The sequence below is a fragment of the Oncorhynchus nerka genome, linkage group LG28 (assembly GCF_034236695.1).
Source record: "Oncorhynchus nerka isolate Pitt River linkage group LG28, Oner_Uvic_2.0, whole genome shotgun sequence".
Classification (NCBI taxonomy): domain Eukaryota; kingdom Metazoa; phylum Chordata; class Actinopteri; order Salmoniformes; family Salmonidae; genus Oncorhynchus; species Oncorhynchus nerka.
In genome coordinates, this window is record NC_088423.1 from 60,296,571 (window position 1) to 60,313,004 (window position 16,434).

Consider the following 16,434-nt stretch of genomic DNA (forward strand, 5'->3'; position numbering starts at 1 on the left):
AGTCTTAGAAAAGTTCAATATGGGCCCAAATTTTATTAAATGGATCAAATCACTATACTCTCATCCAAATGCCATGGTGACTACTAATGGACTGAACTCTGACAGATTCCCTCTGGAGCGGGGCACAAGACAAGGGTGCTCGCTGTCCCCGCTGCTCTACTTGTTGGGGCGGAGCCTCTGGCAGAGCTGATAAGGAGCAATCCAAGTATTATGGGTGTTTCTGCAGGTGGCCTGCAGCACAAGATTTCGCTTTGCGCGGATGATGTCTTGCTCTACATATCCAACCCTGAGAAATCCCTCCCTCTCATTTTAGACACAATTGCCCAGTATGGCAAGTTCTCAGGTTATAAGATCAATTTTAACAAATCCACTGTCTGCCCTCTCAATATTACACTCACCAGCCCTATGAAGACACTTTGTCCTTTCCAATGGAAAACACAGGGGTTTCAATACCTCGGGATCTTCATAACACCAGATCTGAATAGCCTTTTTAAGGAAAATTATCTTCCACTCCTGGATCGAATCAAGAACAATCTCCAAACCTGGATCTCCCTCCCAATTAGCTTAGTAGGAAGAATTAATGTAATCCGTATGAACGTCCTCCCTAGACTGAACTACTTATTTCAGATGCTCCCATGCCATCTCCCAGTTTCCTTCTTCAAAACAACTAACCAAAGCATCACCAAATTTATATGGGGCAATAAAAAACCTAGGATCAAGTTTTCCACTTTATCAAAACCCGAATCTAAAGGTGGCCTTGCCCTTCCCTCCCTTCAATTGTACTACTGGTCTGCCCAAATCCGCAACATGCTAACATGGATCACAAACAGACAAGAGTCAACGTGGATTCAGATAGAAGCCCAATCCTGTGGTTCATTGCCCTTAAGCTCAATTATATTCATTAATAACTTTAGTGAAGTGGGCAACATAGCCAAATCCTTTGTGATTTACAGCACCCTACTAGCGTGGAGGGACTGTAAGAAATACCTGGGCATTTCCTCCCAAATATGTTCTCACTCGCCTATAGTAGGCAACCCAGACTTGCCAAAAGCCCTGAGGGATGCCAACTTTAATCTTTGGCATACTCTAGGAATCAGGACCTTTTCAGACCTATTTCATCAGAAAACCACTACACTGAAATCCTTTCAAGAGCTCTGCAGTGAATTCGATGTGCCAAGATCCCATTTTTTAAAATATCTTCAAATTAGACATGTAATTTCCTCATTTACCTCCAAGAGGAGGTTTAGAACTCAGTTGAACGAAGTTGAAACCCTTCTTGTCACAGCACAATCCATTAAGGGCAAAATATCTTGCATCTATAGACTCCTTTCTGAGAAAGGAAGCTCCTCCTTTACTCCTTTGAAAATAATCTGGGAAAAGGACCTTGGTCTGACTATTAGTGATGAGTTATGGGCGGAGGTTTGCGACAAGGTATACTGCTCCTCTACCAGTGTAAAAATGAAAGAATCTAATTACAAATTTTTGTACAAATTTTATTATACTCCTTTGAGACTCCATAGAATGAAAACAGATATGTCTCCTAACTGTAAAAGATGTACCTCTGAATGTGGAACCTATATGCATGTATTTTGGAGCTGTAGGGAGATTGCCAGATTCTGGCAATCTGTACTTACCGCTGCACAGAAAATACTAGAGGTACAGTTTGATATGACCCCATGTATCTATCTTCTTAATGCCCAGCAGGACTTTGTTCTTGATCCTGACAGAGAAAATTTGCTTATGACTATTACATACTTCGCTAAGAAATGTATTCTTCTAATGTGGATTGACCAGATTGTTGACTTTCTTCCTCTTGAAAAGCTCACTTATGACCTCCACAAGAGACAGCCCAAGTTTGATAGACTCTGGTTCCCACTATTCAACTATATTTCAAACTGGACAGAGTGAACGGGGTGACTAGGGAAATGCGCAGATACATTTTGTGTAAGGTACTGTAAAACCTAAAAACGAATTATTGGCCCATCGTCTCAGCGAATGCTTGAAATAGCTGATAAGAACCTTGATAGTGCTGCTGCAAGTGTTATGTTTTTTTTTTGTGTGTGTTTTTATTTTAATTTAGTTAAGTACATGTGTGTGTGTATGTATGTATGTATGTATATACATGTACCAAGGAAAATATATAGATTAAGAAAAATAAATGCTTTTATTTGACTTTATCATTAATTTTAATTGTATTTTAATTTTTTCAAATGTATTATTATTTTTTGACTTTTTATTTTTTTAAAGCCTGTCACATCTGTGAATGTGGAATGTGTTTTGTTGGTTGATTGAAAAACAAGAACTTAATAAAACTTTAAATTGAAAAAAAAATAAAAAGGTCTTAGAAAGAGACAATGAATCTCTTACGTTTCTGACCTGCACTGGTGAGATACCTGCACTCTTTCTCTCCAATGGGCCATGGCCATTTCTTTCTCTCTGACCATGCTTAAGAGTAATGCCTTTTATGTTATCATTCAGTTTACAAAGTAATTAAATACACTTGTATTTAGAATTCCATTCTCAGACATTTGTTCATTGCCTATTACTGTAACTCAGCTATAGTGTTCTTGCATATTGCTATTTATCTTATGGAGTCAGTTAATGGGCTAATTACAGTCTTAAGTCAAATGTGAGCTATATACTGTATATACAAAGTATTACTGCCCACTACATCATTGTTTAATGTAACACAGAAGCATAGACCACTTAAATACATAGCATTTACATAACACCTGTATAAAAATCCAAGTCAATATGAGTGTGAACAACATAACCCCTGATTCAATTACATGCTTAGCATTGCTCAGAAAACAAAAGTGATCAAAGACAAGTCAGACATATTGCCTTAAAATCCCTCTACAATGGTTGTCTTGTGGAAAATAAACTCTTTCTTCTAGTAAGTGCATCATTTTTCAAAGTGGTTAAGAATATGGTCTTACATAAAATAGCATGAACGCTGTAGGCTGGATGGAAGAGCTTCTACTAACTAAACCGTTTTGAGGAGTTACCGTTTTGGACCCAGAAGAACCAGTCCAATACATTTCCCTCTCCACCTAATATATTAAACCGATTCTAGCCTCTGTGCCAGTCTGTTTCCTCTTCAGCGAACTCTTTGTTGACCACAAAAATAGTCTGCACTCGGAAAGAGCACTTGGGATACAAAGACAACAAGGCATATTTCAGTATTCATAATTACATCACCATTTCCCAATCATATCTTATTTTCATTACCCATGAAGAGCTTTAAGAATTGCACTTTTCATAAGGAAACATCCCCCTTTGGACTCATTCCCAGAGAAACAGAGCTCGAGCTAGCTACCGTGTTGACTATCATGGTTGAAAGGAACCTCAAGTTGAAGCCAACGAAGCTTTGAACGCTTAACCATGCGCTCTGAGAGCACCTGTATAGCTCTAGAAATTCAACTTTATACTTGTGGTCAACCCTCCTCCATGATTTCAAAGGAAGTTGTTAGCAGAAAATATATTGTCATGAAGAAGAAGCACCATCACATGAAATGGCAGTTGCACAACACACTTCACCGTCAGTCTCTGGCTGAGCTCCCAATACTCACATTTCCTCAATACCTTTCCTTCATTAGCACTGATGGGTGAAAGGACTGGATAGGGGTTCCCTTGACATTGCTCTCACATGTCATGCCCAGGCAGACCAGTGGCGGTATAACCACATCAGTGGTTTATGGAGGAAAGGGGATGAGGAAATGAAGCTATTGAGACACACCTTCCCTCTTCCCTGTCCCTCATTTCTCTGGGGCCTTCCCCAAGACATAGATGGCTTTATTCTCCAGGATCTCCACTTTCTCCCCTGCAGGGATCAGTGTGTTGGCCACCATGGCCCTGGTCAGTGATTGGATGGGGATGGACATCGCTGTGGGAAACATGGAGGAAAAAGGGCCCAGGACCTTCCTGGCAAACCATTCAGCAGGCCGGCTCTCCTGCCTGTCGACCATCAGCACCCTGGGAGGAAAAACAAGAGAAAAATTATTCAGTTGAGTTGTTACAAGTGAAATAACTTACAGCATCAAAATATCTCAGAGTGAACACTGTGTTTACATCATGTGATCACTGGAGAAATGTGTATATTGCTAATCGTGACATTGGTGTGAGATATTCACCTATGGTCACCATTTCTTTTGCCATGAACTGATAAGGTAATGAACAAGTGAGTCATTTCTGCAAAGGAACATTTTTTACACGTGACTAATGCAAATGAGACTTACGCAGGGCGATAGATGGAGTACCTCTCGAAGCCCAACGGCTCAATGTCTGCTTCCACTTGTCCCTGGAGAAGCAAACATCTGCATTAACCAAACAATATGCAGCACTTCATCAAGTAGCTTTACGAGAGAGGCTGAAAGAGGCCTTATGAAAGGCTATAAATGAGGTGTCTTTACTCAGGTGAACATTTTGTGTATTACCTTCACTTTGAGATAGAGAAAACCACTGGTTTTGTCAGCCCCTTTAGAAGACTCTAGGTTGAAGTGTGAGCAGCCCCCTGCCTTGGCGAGCTCTGCTGACTTCAGGACGTAGTCATGGTCAACACGGATGAATCCATCCTACAATGACAGAAAGATAAGAGAAAATATGTGTACATTAATCTGCATTTGACCACATGATCCAAGCAGGTTGTGTATGGTGGGTCGTTCAATATCCTTTCAGCAAGCCATGACACCCACCATCTTCGATTGTTCTGGAATCGTTTCTGTAGTTAGAAACATAAGAATTTCTGCATCATTATTTTGTTGAAATATAATTTGATCGCTGAGAAATTAAGATGATTGACTGCACCCAATTGGCCCTTCTTAATTTATAGGATTCATATAATATTCAATAAATATAGCATCTAACATCCGATTTGGAAGAAACTTGTTTCTAACAATGAGTAAGACATGAGGCATCTAAAATAATAGTCAAAAGACATCAACGGGCCCCTAACACCCCACGCCAATCCCAACCCAACAACGACTATATAGTATCAGTTCTCTACGTCAGAGAAGTCAGTATTGAGCCGTTTCTTCATTCTATGTAATGTATTCTCAGTGAATTTGGTAGTGATTTTTTTTCTGTTCAGATCATTTAGTCTTTGAAATTGTTAGGTTTATGTCCCATCCTACATCCTGATATTACAAGGTTCTGACCACTGGATGGTGCCGTTTCTGCTATTAGGGGATAAAATAAATAAATAATACAACTTCCCTCAATATTAAAGGGATAGTTTACCCAAATTACCTAACTTTTTCACCTAATAGCAAGAACAGCACCATCTCGTGGTCAGAACCTGATAATATCAGGATGTAGGACAGGACTAAACATAACTTTAATTAATAATGTATCTGAACTGGGGGGGGGAAGACCAAATTCACTGGGAATACATGACATAGTATGAAGAAACAAACATACTACCCCCAATAAATGAATGGTTCTGCAGAGTGGTTCTGCAGGGGGTGACCACAGACCACTTCTAAGTTCCTATGCTTCCTGGCTGATGTTTTGGTCACTTTTGAAGTCTGGCGGTGCTTTCACTCTAGTGGTAGCATGAGACGGAGTCTACAATCCACACAAGTGGCTAAGGTAGTGCAGCTCATCCAGGATGGAACATCAATGCAAGCTGTGGCAAGAAGGTTTGCTGTGTCTGTCAGCGTAATGCCCAGAGCATGGAGGCGCTACCAGGAGACAGGCCAGTACATCAGGAGATGTGGAGGAGGCCGTAGGAGGGCAACAACCCAGCAGCAGGACCGCTACCTCCGCCTTTGTGCAAGGAGGAGCACTGCCAGAGCCCTGTAAAATGACCTCCAGCAGACCACAAATGTGCATGCGTCTGCTCAAACGGTCAGAAACAGACTCCATGAGGGTGGTATGAGGGCCCGACGTCCACAGGTGGGGGTTGTGCTTGCAGCCCAACACCGTGCAGGACGTTTGGCATTTGCCAGAGAACACCAAGATTGGAAAATTCGCCACTGGTGCCCTGTGCTCTTCACAGATGAAAGCAGGTTCACATTGAGCACGTGACAGATGTGACAGAGTCTGGAGACGCCGTGGAGAACGTTCTGCTGCCCGGAAACATCCTCCAGCATGACCGGTTTGGAGGTGGGTCAGTCATGGTGAGGGGTGGCATTTCTTTGGGGGGCCGCACAGCCCTCCATGTGCTCGCCAGAGGTAGCCTGACTGCCATTAGGTACCGAGATGAGATCCTCAGACCCCTTGTGAGACCATATGCTGGTGCGGTTGGCCCTGGGTTCCTCCTAATGCAAGACAATGCTAGACCTCATGTGGCTGGAGTGTCAGCAGTTCCTGCAAGAGGAAGGCATTGATGCTATGGACTGGCCCGCCCGTTCCCCAGACCTGAATCCAATTGAGCACATCTGGGACATCATGTCTCGCTCCATCCACCAACGCCATGTTGCACCACAGACTGTCCAGGAGTTGGCGGATGCTTTAGTCCAGGTCTGGGAGGAGATCCCTCAGGAGACCATCCGCCACCTCATCAGGAGCATGCCCAGGCGTTGTAGGGAGGTCATACAGGCACGTGGAGGCCACACACACTACTGACCCTCATTTTGACTTGTTTTAAGGACATTACATCAAAGTTGGATCAGCCTGTAGTGTGGTTTTCCACTTTAATTTTGAGTGTGACTCCAAATCCAGACCTCCATGGGTTGATAAATTTGATTTCCATTGATAATTTTTGTGTGCTTTTGTTGTCAGCACATTCAACTATGTAATGAAAAAAGTATTCAATAAGAATATTTAATTCATTCAGATCTAAGATGTGTTATTTCAGTGTTCCCTTTATTTTTTTGAGCAGTGTATATACTTGGCGTGGGGTGTCTGTAGGTGGCTTTTAATCATTGGATAAATTATTGTTAAAATATATGAATCCTAGATATTAAAAATGGCCAATTTGGATGCAATCAATTAGCTGAGACCACAAATTATTTTTAAATAAAATAATGTTGCCCGAATGCTAATCTTATGTTTCAAAAAACAAAAATTATTTCAGAAAAATCTGAGATGGTGGGTGTCAAAATCCTCTTTCTTTTTTGGTACATGTTCACAGGGGTCTCTATATCATTGGCCATGAACTCACAGCCCCTGCTTTGGCTTTGGTCGTTCCCAGGCAGCAGTAGCCAACATCATGCCCTTGGAATGCTGCAGCATAGTCATTCAGTTTCTCAAAGTCCACCACCTCCTGCACCTGAAAGAGGACAGAGAACAGGCCAATCTTTATAATGGAATAATAGATGTAGGCTTCTTGTAGGCTTTGTTGTAGTCTGCACACACATTTAAATGGTATTGAATATTTAACTTTATTCAAAGCTCATGGTAGGGTGTTAGGTGACGCGACAAACAATGGACGCTATACGAGAATTCTACACAAACAATTAATCATTTGAAAACATAAATGTGACAGTTGTTACCCATGTCGAAAAATCTGAAAAGACCTGCGAAATCGGTGTGTTCTTATTTGCTCTTTGCGATGGGTATTCCTCAACCTACCAGAGAAAGATTGATGTGACACTGTATTGCCTAGAAGTATGGGTAAGTCCTGAGTGTGTGTCACGTTTTGACTGAAATATAAGGTAAAAAGTTTCCTTCGTTTCTTTCGTCAGATGTTTTCAGAGACACTAAAAGAATATAGCAGGCTGCAGCTCACAAAGTAGAGCTCGTACTAGCTACGTTTTGATGTATGGGTTGTCAGGGATTGGTCCTAGCAGCTGGCTAGCAGGCAGCTCACTTGGTCTCTTCTATGCCTATTGTTTAATCTCCCATCACCAGAGTAACTCATAACATTACAATGTAACCTAACTCAGGTTCAGGCATACCTTATTAGACTAGTAGCCTTCTGTGTTACAGTTCAGACTTAGTGAGAAGTGTGTGCCTGCTTTGGGCTGTGTGTGTGTCTCAAGTATTTAATTAGCATGAAGTAGTATTCTAATTTCATAAATTGTTACACTCTTAGTTTTGCGTAAAGTATGAATATTTTTTCATGATACCTTAAATTATTGGGCTTAAATTACTGTAATTATGTATAGCTCTTTTAATTGAAGAATTTAAAATAAATATATATATATATAAATATTTATATATATATAAATATTTATATATATATATATAATCTCTGTTCTGCATCAGCCTTAGCCCTTGACCATGACTCAGTACCATTACATTAGATATGAGTCATTGGATGAAGGCATCTCTTTTAGTTTTGTTAAGAGCCGCAACGCTCGGTCAGAACATCAACACTCATCATGCGCTCGTGGAACAGTTTTGGAAGCACAAGGCCCTTATATTTCATATCGGTGAGAAATTATACAAAAATAAATAAATAAAGGTTAAGTTGATACATGCCTTTTATAGGGTTAGGGTTCCCACATGGTCATATTTCCACGTTACAGAGCTTGTTTATGGAAAACAGTGATAATTAGCAATCTGCGTCTCTGAACCCGTGTGTAAGCGGAAGAAGTAACGTTAGGCTCTTTTAGTCCAATATTGGGCTACATCAGCCTTAAACGGCGGCCCTATATGCGCACTACGCATGTTGCGTAGGGCCCCGCAAATTACGCAAGGGGCTCCGCCTCCCCCTCGTGTCAAAGCGGGTGTCAATGTTTACAACTTCGATGAGAGGATGAAGCGGATCTATCCTTCTGGTTACAAAAGGAGAATAAAAACACCATGAGAGTAAATTGCGGGAACAGCAATCAGAAACTTGTGTTGTCTCCTCTCCAAGTTTGATGTCAGCAAATAACATTAACGTTAAGTTGATGTGCTGTAGCTTGTAGTGCATCTCTCTCTAGTCTGTCTTGCTAACCTAGCTGGGCAGTGCATCTTTCTCTAGTCTGTCTTGCTAACCTAGCTGGGTAGTGCATCTCTTGGTCGGTCACTGTCTTGCTTGCTAGCCAGCTACTTCCAAAGGCTGTGTTCTGTGACTTTGTGCCTGACAAAAGTGAGAGTGAAATACAACTACTCATTACGTTTGATAAGACGCTAACTGTCAACGGTCTTTATAAACTGCAGTTCGGAAAAGATAACCGCGTTGCGCGTGAAAATGCGTTCATATGCGCGTGCACGAAATGAAACTCGCGCTTTCCAGCAGCAACCTCTGTAGGGACCAGTCCAGACAATATATGGGTGTGATGGCACTCCTCATAGGCACACAATTTTAAAACAAGACAATGATTATCTAGGCTCCCAGTCAAGGTTTAGTTACAACTCTGGACTAATGCAAGATGGAAAGCAATGTATTGATATTGATTTATATATTGAATTTAAAAATGTTGATTTACTGGGCAATATGGATGCACATCTCTCAGTAAATAACCATCAAGCATTCAGCCAAGCCATAGTATAAATAGTATTTTATATTTGAAAATGTATAAAAGGAAATCTGTGGGAACCAGTTTGAATGGGCCTGATGCAGCTGATAAAATAAATAGTATTGTTATCTATAATTTACAGGTGCTATGCTTAAGTTTGTCAGTAGAGGAGATATCATATGATTGAGTGTAGTCTGGCCCAGGAGTGTGAAGGTGAATGGAAAGGCTCTGGAGCAACGAACCGCCCTTGCTGTCTCTGCCTGGCCGGTTCCCCTATTTCCACTGGGATTCTCTGCCTCTAACCCTATTACAGGGGCTGAGTCACTGGCTTACTAGGGCTCTTTCATACCGTCCCTAGGAGGGGTGCGTCACTTGAGTGGGTTGAGTCACTGATGTGATCTTCCTGTCTGGGTTGGCGCCCCCCCTTGGGTTGTGCCGTGGCGGAGGTCTTTGTGGGCTATACTCAGCCTTGTCTCAGGATGGTAAGTTGGTGGTTGAAGATATCCCTCTAGTGGTGTGGGGGCTGTGCTTTGGCAAAGTGGGTGGGGTTATATCCTTCCTGTTTGTCCCTGTCCGGGGGTGTCCTCGGATGGGGCCACAGTGTCTCCTGACCCCTCCTGTCTCAGCCTCCAGTATTTATGCTGCAGTAGTTTGTGTCGGGGGGCTAGGGTCAGTTTGTTATATCTGGAGTACTTCTCCTGTCCTATCCGGTGTCCTGTGTGAATTTAAGTATGCTCTCTCTTTCTCGGAGGACCTGAGCCCTAGGACCATGCCTCAGGACTACCTGACATGATGACTCCTTGCTGTCCCCAGTCCACCTGGCCGTGCTGCTGCTCCAGTTTCAACTGTTCTGCCTGTGATTATTATTATTTGACCATGCTGGTAATTTATGAACATCTTGGCCATGTTCTGTTATAATCTCCACCAGGCACAGCCAGAAGAGGACTGGCCACCCCACATAGCCTGGTTCCTCTCTAGGTTTTGGCCTTTCTAGGGAGTTTTTCCTAGCCACCGTGCTTCTACACCTGCATTGCGTGCTGTTTGGGGTTTTAGGCTGAGTTTCTGTACAGCACATTGAGATATCAGCTGATGTACGAAGGGCTATATAAATACATTTGATTTGATGCTGGATCATCAGCCAGTTCAAGCACAGACTCAGTTGATCCACAGCCAGCACTAACACAGACCCAATACAGCCAGCTTCAGCAAGTACTAACACAGACCCAGTACAGCCATCTTCAGCAAATACTAACACAGACCCAGTACAGCCATCTTCAGCAAGTACTAACACAGACCCAGTACAGCCATCTTCAGCAAATACTAACACAGACCCAGTACAGCCATCTTCAGCAAATACTAACACAGACCCAGTACAGCCATCTTCAGCAAGTACTAACACAGACCCAGGTGAAGTAAAGGCAGCCTTAACCAGTACTAGCACAACCAGAGGTGTACAACCAGCATCAGACACAAGCAGCTCAGACCCTAATAGAACAGTTTCTGCTCCACCAAATGACCCAGCAGACCGGCCCACAGTCTTAACAGACTTTAATGAGGACTGAGATAGTGCGCAGAGGTCCATTCAAACCAGGACTGGATTGATCTTACCCCAAAGACAAATCTAGAAGAGGTTTCCATTCAGGCGTATTACAGAGACAGCTGTCAACTGGGGAAAAGATTACCAGGAGCTGGCTTTCATAATCTAAAACAACACTGTGTATCGTTTTTGCTGTAAGCTCTTTTCTACGAAAAAAAGACACTTATCAAATATCAACACCATGAGGGTAGTCCTGAACACACAGACAATATGATTAAGTGGAGACAACTTGATCTGCTCCTAAGTCGGACTCTTGACCAGATACAAATTACAATGTTGGAGGCAGAAAGAAAGAGATGGCGGGATGTCCTTACAATTTTAGTAAGTATCACCCAGTCTCTGGCTGAAATAAACCTAGCATTCAGGGGTTCATCAGACAAATTCCTACAAACAGATAATGGAAACTTCTTAAAAGAGGTTGAATTACTGGCAATATTTTACCCGGTTATGGAAAATCTCAGCAAAATTAAATGTGGAGAGACATGCTCATTACCTTGGGAAGCACACACAGAATGAGCTGATACAGACTGTGAGTGACAAGATTCTGGAAGTAATAGTGACTCCATTATCTTGGACTGTACAGCTGACATTAGTCACCGGGATCAAATGTCCATTATTCTGAGACGCGTGGCTTTAAAGGGAAAGCCAGAGATCAAGGAGCACTTCCTTGGCTTTGTGAATGTTGAGGTTACAACAGGCTTGAAATCTGTCCACTGTCATCTTAGATAAGCTGAACGAGCTGAAGATTCCATTTGAAGATTGCAGAGGGCAAGCTTATGATAATGGGGCCAACATGAAGGGCAAGCACCAAGGAGTACAAGCCAGATTACAAAAAAAATAATAATCCTAGAGCCGTGTTTGTCCCATGTGGAGCACATACTCTGAACCTTGTCATTGCAGATGCTGCCAAATCTCCAAAAATATGCACTTTTTCTTTTTTGGGGCATGTGCAAAAGCTCTACGCCTTCTTTTCAGCGGGCACACAAAGATGGGAGTGTTTTTAAGAAACATGTGGACATAGCCGTGAAGTCATGGAGTGACAAGATGAGAGAGTAGGCTCCAAAGTGTTCATGCAACAGGTAACAGGCTTCCGAGGTTCAGGACAATCAATGATCCTGTGGCCAAAGTGGAGACACAAGCACTTCCAAAGGAATTTGCGTCCTACCGCTTCTTGATTTGCTGTGTTGTATTGTGTGAGATACTGACAATGACATATGGTGTGAGATACTGACAATGACAAACCAGGTGAACAAGCTCCTTCAATCCGCCTCAATGCAGTTGGATATCGCAGCAAATTTGATCTCAAATGCAAAGTCCTCCCTTACTACATACCAGGAAACTGGATTCTCTGAGGCTCAGACAACAGCCAAAAGCATTTGTGAAGAAACTAATGTGAAGAGGCATTTCAGCTACGAGGCTCCTGATGAACCAGTGACTTGATGCACTGAAAAACCTTGGAAGTCAACTCTGCTGTGACATCCATGGATGAGAGATTTGAAACACTCAACCAGGTGAAAACCAAATATGGAGCGCTGCTGAACTTCAGCACTGCCTCTCAGATGTCCAGGGAGATGTTAAAGGTTCACTGCATGGAAGCTGAAAACACTCTAACCTTCAGAGATGACTGTGACATCAGTGGAATGGATCTAGCACATGAGATTCAGAATTTCACTGATCTGCCATCAGATAAGATGACTGCCTTTTGAGCTGCTTTCCTTTCTCCGAGGGAAAACCTGGAGGAACTCTATCCTAACCTTTTGGATAGCCCTAAGAATTGCGGTCACCCTACCAGTAACATCGGCAGAGAGGAGCTTTTCGAAATGAACCCTCATCAAAAGCTACCGGAGGTCTTCCATGTCACAGGAACTTTTGACTGGTCTGGCCATCATGAGCATAAATCATGATGTAGGGAAACACATGTCCTACGATGATTTTGCCTCAAGAAAGTGCAGAAGAGATATTTTGATGGTACGATTTTAATTCAAACATTCAAAATGTTTTACACACTTAGTAACATTTAAGATTGTAAAGCAGAAGTGCATTCGTGTCAATGACTGCTTAACTAACAATGTGACATAATTTCTTCCAGACAGTCCAGATAGACTGGTGCCCATCCTGATGCTGAAAATGCCCAGGCTGTTGAGGGAACCAACGTTAATCACACAGCTGTATAGGTTTTATTTGACTTTGAGCCATAGACTATAGGCTTATGTTTACATTGTTTAGGCAAAGCTAATATTGTGAGGATTGGACTAATTACCAGGCAGCAGAGACAAAGCTCATTATTATATTAGATTATTTCATACAATTTCTTATTCATGTTAATATTCACTTGTCTTAAGATTCTATATAAAATATTATATTCAATAAATATTGTTTGTTTATACCTCATTCTGTTCTGTATAGGTATACTTATTCTTAGACCGTCAGATGGAGCAAACTGTTTTAAAGGAAGGAGGATTGTAGTGGGAGCACTGGGGTGTCAGGTGTGACTGTGGCAATGGAAAATGGTTTACATGGCTCACGGGTCAGGTAGGAGGACCCCATAGCATAATTTTGCTTAGGGCCCCAGGGAGGTCAGGACCAGCTTTGCTTGAAAATGTCAACAATATGACGACCCCATCTTGAGATATTGGACAAAATGTGTTAAATATAAGACAGGTGATTTTGTGCCATTATTGACTAGGGATAACATGAAAGCAAGATCTCTCAGCAATGGTAAATCCTAAATCCTGTCCCCATGAAATAAACTCTGCATCTTAGAACCATACAGGCCCTGCTTGAAAAGACAATACACTGACAATAAAGACAAGTCGCACACCTACCAGGTTATCATACGCTTCGCCTTCAAATGTGAGCTGCCGCCTTCCGATGACAGTGATCCTGGAGAAGAGCTTCATCTCCACAATCTCTTTGAGTAACTCTTTGCCTGTCTCTCCAGAGACACCAAGGATAAAACAGCTTTTATTCTTCTGTCTGAAGTCCTCTGCCAGTGATTTCAGGTCGTGTGCCATCCTGAAGGACAAAACAAGACAATGCTTCACCACTGAGGAGAGACCTAATGGTTTAATCGCTGTTGTACACAAAAGCAGCATGATACCGCATTTTATTTATTTATTGCAACACAGGTGTGTGGGGTGGGTATACTTTGTGGAACGTCCCAACGTTCCAAAAACGTAGTAAAGTACAAGGTTGCCAACGAACAACGCATACGAAGTAGCATGACCAAGTCACCTAACGAACTAGCTACCGAATAGGCGTCAACTCACCACGTAGCTTATTCTTAACGTTTGTCCATAGGCTACCAGAGACATTTTTTAGAATAAACGTGGCGAGTGAAAACGTAATCAAATAGCCCACTCGGTCTCGTATTCCGCCGCTATACAACTTTGCATGCGTTGTTTGTTGGCAACCGTGTCATTTACGAAGTTGTTGGTTCATATTCCTGTTGGAACGTTCCACACATTATACCCACCAGGTGCGTGTCACGCCTTTACAACGGCCTCTTGACTGCTAACTAACTAGCAAGATAAATAAGGCAATTAACCTTTTCTTGCAAGCCTCCCTCGAAACCAATCACTCAGCATTACAACTAGCTGTAAAAACAGTCCAATAGGAGGCTACTAGCTAGTCCCAGTAGCTAGTTACGGTACATGCTAATAATTCCCAAGCCTGATTGCAGACTGAGTGACACAGTCAACTCACGTTAGTTCGAGTGCGTTAGCTTCTGACGCTCACTTGGTCTATATCGTCCGTTCGCAGTTTTCTAGATGGTGTAAAACGGCTGCAAATGACAGTGGAAAGCCAAACGCTGTACCCCAGCTGCTTTCCAGTGGTTTCATAACAGATAGCGAAACAAATGAATGTGCCCATGGAAACACGCATCCGGTTTCCTACGGTCGTTGGTGATAGAAATTCGCAGTAGAATCGACAAGCCCTGCCTAACACACTGTCAAACATATTCCGTGAAGATGATAGTACATTCTGGAAAATGTTTTGAATAGTTCTTGTTTTATTGGGACACAAATACATCTGATGCATGTAATTCAATAAGAAGCCTAGCTTTGACGGTTTCATTATCATCATTGTCATCGTCATGAATACTTTCCACTTATCGATAGGCTTGGCAGAGGGCAGTAATGTTCCAGGCATTGATGCACACGGTCACAGTGGCTACTTGTCAGGAGGTACCAAAGAGCATTTGGTAACACTATATTGCTGTCAGTCTTTGTCATGTTGTGGTCAGTGTCTTTAATTGTCAAAATACATTTACAAGGGATATAAAATTACATCAAACACGGTTTTATCACAGTATAAACCATGTATTCCCAATCACCTGTTCACATTCAGTAATGAAATAAAAACATAGGAAGCTGTAGCTTCTGTATCTGTGTACATGCGTTGTCTTATGTCTGTTCATCTGTTACCATCCTTTCATAGTTAATTTCCAGCCAGTGGTCCAGACCAACTGTTCAGACTACTTCCTCCTGGTCACAAGAGAACATGTGTCATTGATGACTTCAAGCCACTGTTGGTAAGTTTGATGGCAGACCAACCAAGTCATTTTCATTTCACCCCTCTATGGAGCCACAAACACACAGGCTCACACACTCATAGTTTTGTCATAAAGCTCAATATGTTGACTATTTTAGTTTAATTTGCAGTTTTGTCAAATGCAGTTTGGGGTTGAATTTGTCCCTCGTCATTTGTATAATAGTTTTTGGTAACATAGCTTTCACACTATATAGACTTCAATGACAAATTAGAGTGGCCTGTACTGATTAAAGGATTAAACAGAAAAAAGCTAATAAAGTCACATAAACCATTGCCACACACATACGTACACACACACGCACACACAAACACAAACAGAATGGTCATTTCAACCTTTAATCAAGTTTGTTTGATTAATATCAAATCAAATTTTATTTGTCACATGCGCCGAATACAAAAGGTGTACGTACACCTTACCGTGAAATGCTTACTTTACAAGCCCTTACCCAACAATGCAGTTTGAAGAAAATAAGAGTTCCGAAAATATTTACTCAGTAAACTGAAGTGTAAAAAACCCACAATTGGTTAGGAGCCCATAAAACGGCAGCCATCCCTTCTGACTCTTTTCCATTTTCATCTATTTTCCATGGAGTAATATTACAACAAAAAAATACACAATTGTTAGGGTTAAATTATCATTTATTTATCAATAACAAAAATATATTCTCTTATGCCTATCTTATCTCACATTATCTTATCATACTTATACTACTACTACAAAAATAAAACATTTAAATATTTTCAACTCATCAGGTGCAGTCCTCCCACGCCCAAGCCTTTCTCCTCTTCTCCTGCTCACTTTCTGACATCTCTGATCAGTCTGCCCAGGGTCTCTCTCACTCCCACAGTGTAAAAGTGAACCCTGCGCTCCACCTCCATGTGCCAGTTGGTCAGGCAGAGTTGCTCCAGCTCAGGCAGGTGCTGGCCGTGGCAGAGGATCCTGGCTTTGTT

At 42.0% G+C, this 16,434-nt stretch overlaps 1 protein-coding gene across 2 annotated transcripts; it reads right to left on the minus strand.

The window, feature by feature from the left end:
- Positions 1-2,657: 2,657 nt before the first annotated feature.
- On the minus strand, positions 2,658-14,843 carry htatip2 (HIV-1 Tat interactive protein 2). Of its 2 annotated transcripts, none has more exons than XM_029641137.2 (6): positions 14,635-14,843; positions 13,755-13,944; positions 7,106-7,213; positions 4,437-4,574; positions 4,239-4,300; positions 2,658-3,975 (listed from the first exon to the last, which is right to left on the minus strand). In XM_029641137.2, the coding sequence occupies exons 2-6, from the start codon at positions 13,941-13,943 to the stop codon at positions 3,759-3,761; spliced, it is 714 nt and encodes a 237-aa protein (XP_029496997.1). In that variant the 5' UTR covers position 13,944; positions 14,635-14,843; the 3' UTR covers positions 2,658-3,758. The 2 variants fall into 2 exon arrangements, with proteins under 2 accessions (XP_029496997.1, XP_029496998.1); XM_029641138.2 differs by lacking the exon at positions 14,635-14,843 and adding an exon at positions 14,477-14,596.
- Positions 14,844-16,434: the final 1,591 nt, after the last annotated feature.

Coding starts and splice junctions, on each gene's coding strand:
- htatip2 (XM_029641137.2), bottom strand. CDS start 13,943: ATGGCACACGACCTGAAATCACTGGCAGAGGACTTCAGACAGAAGAAT. Junction 4,575..7,105: donor CCAAAGCCAAAGCAGGGGCT/GTGAGTTCATGG, acceptor CTGTCATTGTAG/GATGGATTCATCCGTGTTGA. Junction 4,301..4,436: donor TTCTCTATCTCAAAGTGAAG/GTAATACACAAA, acceptor TTGCTTCTCCAG/GGACAAGTGGAAGCAGACAT.